The sequence below is a fragment of the Equus quagga genome, chromosome 14 (genome assembly GCF_021613505.1).
Source record: "Equus quagga isolate Etosha38 chromosome 14, UCLA_HA_Equagga_1.0, whole genome shotgun sequence".
NCBI classification, from domain to species: domain Eukaryota; kingdom Metazoa; phylum Chordata; class Mammalia; order Perissodactyla; family Equidae; genus Equus; species Equus quagga.
The window spans coordinates 12,300,426-12,304,118 of NC_060280.1; the positions used below are offsets into that span (position 1 = coordinate 12,300,426).

Genomic DNA, 3,693 nt, shown 5'->3' on the forward strand with positions numbered 1-3,693 from the left:
GACTAGCCGCTGTCAGGGGTCTTGGGGTGACGTCCGCTGGGTCACAAGCATGCCAGACAGAGGGAAGAAGGCGGCAGGGCGGGTTTCCACGATTCTATTTGCAGCAGAGTTCTCAGTTTCCGCGTGAGAGATGAACTATGAAGGTGAGGTCAATATGACCGATGACTGACCGACTGCCCTTGTTGGAACCTTTACTCTGGATCCCGTGTACAAAAAGGGAAGCAATTCGTCCCGTCCCCAGCCCTCCTCCCATCCCCCTCTCCCGAAAGGTACAGGTTTCTACTGAACGCTGGTACAGTTTGGCTCCAACAACGTGTGTAAAAGTAAAGAGCTTTGAAAGAAAATAAAGGACTTTTGCTTTTTTCTTTTCGTTGTTGTTTAGGGTAATCATACAGTTGCAGGGGGGTGGTGGGTTTGGTTGGCTGGGTTTTCTGTTTAACTTCATGCAAGTCATGCTAAGGAACCCCTCCACCCCCCTCCCCAAATAAAATAAAACTTCAAAAAATGAAAAGAAGGAAAAGAAATCCTCTACGGTCGGTTACCATTTGGCCGTAGGAAAAGCTACGTCCGTCCTAGTACAATGCCTGGGCCACTCGGACTCGTCCGGCAAACCTGCATGGCGTGAATTTACTCTGTCCGAGGGTGAGGAGGGGCTGCAGGTCCACCCAGATGCTTAATAGCCACCAGTGTCCTGGGCCAAGCCGCCTGGTCAAGTCACTCTCACAGCCTCTGTCGGCATATACTTAGCAATGACAGGGCTTTCTTTGCAAAGATCTGTATGTAAAGAATACAATTAACACTTGAGCTTCTCTTCTTGGCTTTCCCATCCCGCTTGGTACTTAGTTTTTAAGGAAAGAGGAGGAAAGACAGAACAGCCACATGCAGAGGCAGGCAGATTCTTCTCCAGCTGGCTTGGTGTTCCCATGCAGTGAGCCAGCCTAGCACGCCTCTTTCTCCCTCCTGGGGGGACAGGTGGAGTCCCTAACTCTTGTCCTACTCTGCACATGGCTTATGGCCTGGAATCCTCCTGAGAAACGCAAGTCCTCGGCGCCTGTCATGACTCCATGAGAGCGGGGCCGGGTGGATGTGGGTGGGGGCACTTCACCCTTCGCGCCTCCCAAAGACTCTGGCACCCACGCCTCTGTGGGATTGGGGTATGGGTACCACCTGTGCACAGTGGTTGCTGCTGGGTTCCCTGGCCACTACGGGCTTCTTCTGTCCCACACTCCCTGGGCTTCTAGAAGCGCAATAAAGAGACTCTCCCGTCTGCTCTTTTAGGCCAAACAGCTTGATCCAACATTCAAGATGAAGGAGACAGGCAGCCCATGAGACCTCACCGGGCAGAGCACAGCCGTTGGGAACACTCTGCCAGCTTTCCCCCTCACCCCCCTGGCTGCCCCTGCTCCTAGCATCTAGAACCTCCACCGGGGAAAAAGCCAGTTGTGAAGGGGAGCATCAGGTCTATCCATGGAAGGGTGCCAAGGATGGGGCCTGCCACCAGGCTGGCAGCCCTCCGCCATGCAGCACCATGCGGGCAGCGGTATGCCGCGCTGGGGTCCAAGGGACCTCCAGGCAGGGCAAGGAAGCAGGGACCAGCCTAGATCAGGTGGGCACAACAAGCACCAGTGACCAGAAGGACTTCCCCCGTCCCAGTGTAGGCTGCCTCTCCTCTTCTGGGTTTGCCCTTTATTTTGAATTCTGTGTTTTCTCCTTGTGTATTGTTGAATCACTTCAAATAACTGGAGCAGCTGTGAATGGCCACAGGCTACACCAACTGTTGCTCTTTAAAACCAACTATCCCTCTGGCCCAACGTGCTCACCCTGGTCAGCATGCATCCCATGTGAGCATGTGAGGCGCTCCAGACATGCACAAGCTGCCCAGCTTTCTCCGCCTTCCAGGCCCAGGCCAATGCCTGAAGCCTTGAGCTCAGGTGCTCTGGGACCTGCCCAAGCCTCTCTCCAGCCCATGCTCAAGCTCTAGTAGAAGCTTTTTCCCCAGGAGTCAGCCTAAGATAAGGGTCTGATACAAGGAGACCTTGAACAGAACACGGGGCTCAGCCTTCACGAACCTCCAGGGGGCGCTAACCACACCCGGGGCTGTGGCTAATGGGGGCTGGGGAAGGAAGGGGCTGCAGAGTCCTGCGGAACCACCTTCTCATGGCAAGTTCTCTATCTGCCACTAGCAGTATTCTGATTGGCACACACCTTACCTCTGCAAGGACACTGGCCTCACCCCCAAGCCCTGAAGCCACCTCTCTCCTCATGCCTCTCCTATCATTGTTCTGTGGATTCTCTTTAAAGGAGGCTTCTTCCGGAACATGGATCTCGGGTGGCTAAGCCCACAGCATCCTGGCCAGGCAAGGCCCACCCTGTATCCTTCCTCAACCAAGGGACAGGGGAGATCACTTTGCCTTCTGGGTCTGACCTGCCATGTGCCAGAGCGGCCTGGAGGACTCGAGGCTCCTCCTGCATCCCTGGATATCCCCCTGCCTTAGGGTCACAGCTTGTAGTTAGCCAGCCTGTCCCCAAGCCCCTTCCTACCGTTAGCTCGGTACCAACCCACAGCTGCCTGGACCTCAGGTCCTCTCTGCCAGCCCAACATCCTGCTTGGGAGAAAGGGACTCCAGGGGCTGACCCTGGGGGCTCCTTCTGCTCCCTGCCCCCCCTCAGTGTGCCTGCCTGCCCCTCAGCGCCCCTCGCCCGCCACCCCGCCCACCCATCTGCAGGAGCGCGAGGCAGCCCGGCTGATGCAGAGCGCCCCAGCCTCCTCTACATACCCTTTCTCATTCCTCCACCAGGCGGGCACGCGTACTCCCCGGTTGATAAGAGGAAGCAGGGTCCGTATCTCTCGCGGGTGCCCGAGCGCGTAAAGGGCAGGCCCTCATCGGGAGTGAGGGCCTGGTCTATGTGGGGGCAGTCTTCGTTCGCCAGCGCGGCCTTCGCCACCTCCCCATTCAGTTTGGAATCTTCAAACATATAAGCAGAAGCTATTGAGACACTCAAAACTGTTTAGTCGGGGGGACAGGCCAGAGGTGGGGCATTGACAAAGGGCAGCCCATCACTGAGGACGGAAGGGCAAGGGGGCCATGGAGGGAGGCATGAGGCTGGGAGTCCCCGGCTCATTCAGGCAGCCTGTGGGCTGCCCACAGTGCTGGGAAGGAGGGGCTCCTGGGTTTGCTCAAAGTTTGCAAAAAGATGAGTTGGTGATGGGCCCAGCAAGCGTGGTGCTGGAGGCCGAGCCCAGGGCCCAAGGCAGGGCCAATGAGACAGGATGGTGTGGATGCAGTCATGGGTAGAGGGCCAGACACAGAGCTCAGGGAGAAGACAGACAGACACGCAGAAACACTCTCGTCCAGAGAGGCAGCCTTTCCGGACCCCTCTGCTGCCTACCTGAGCCTGGCTGCCTCCCATCCACATCCAACCAGTTGCTCAGGCTTCCCTAGCCTCCCCACCCCGGATCCCAACAGTCAACACTACTCCATCCTCCATTTGGATCTCAGCTGGTCACTCACTTCATGCTGGTCATCCCCACACACACTATCTGATCACTCAGCCCCTCCCCCATACAGACTCAACCTGGTCATTCTATATGCTCCATTCCCCATGCAGACTAGGCCTGGTCACACAATCTGCTCTATCCCCGTATAGACTCAACCTGGTCACTCTGTATGCCCTGTCCCCCATTCACACTAG

The 3,693-nt window shown here is 56.7% G+C and overlaps 1 protein-coding gene across 1 annotated transcript in view; it reads right to left on the reverse strand.

Annotated features, from left to right (window-relative positions):
- Positions 1–591: 591 nt before the first annotated feature.
- KCNC1 (potassium voltage-gated channel subfamily C member 1) overlaps positions 592–3,693 on the reverse strand; it is a 38,783-nt gene continuing 35,681 nt past the window's right edge. The window contains exons 3-4 of the mRNA XM_046685023.1: positions 2,778–2,966; positions 592–774 (exon numbers count right to left, since the gene is read on the reverse strand). Coding sequence (XP_046540979.1) covers positions 710–774; positions 2,778–2,966 — 254 coding nt within the window. The 3' untranslated portion in view covers positions 592–709. The remainder of the gene's footprint in view (positions 775–2,777; positions 2,967–3,693) is intronic.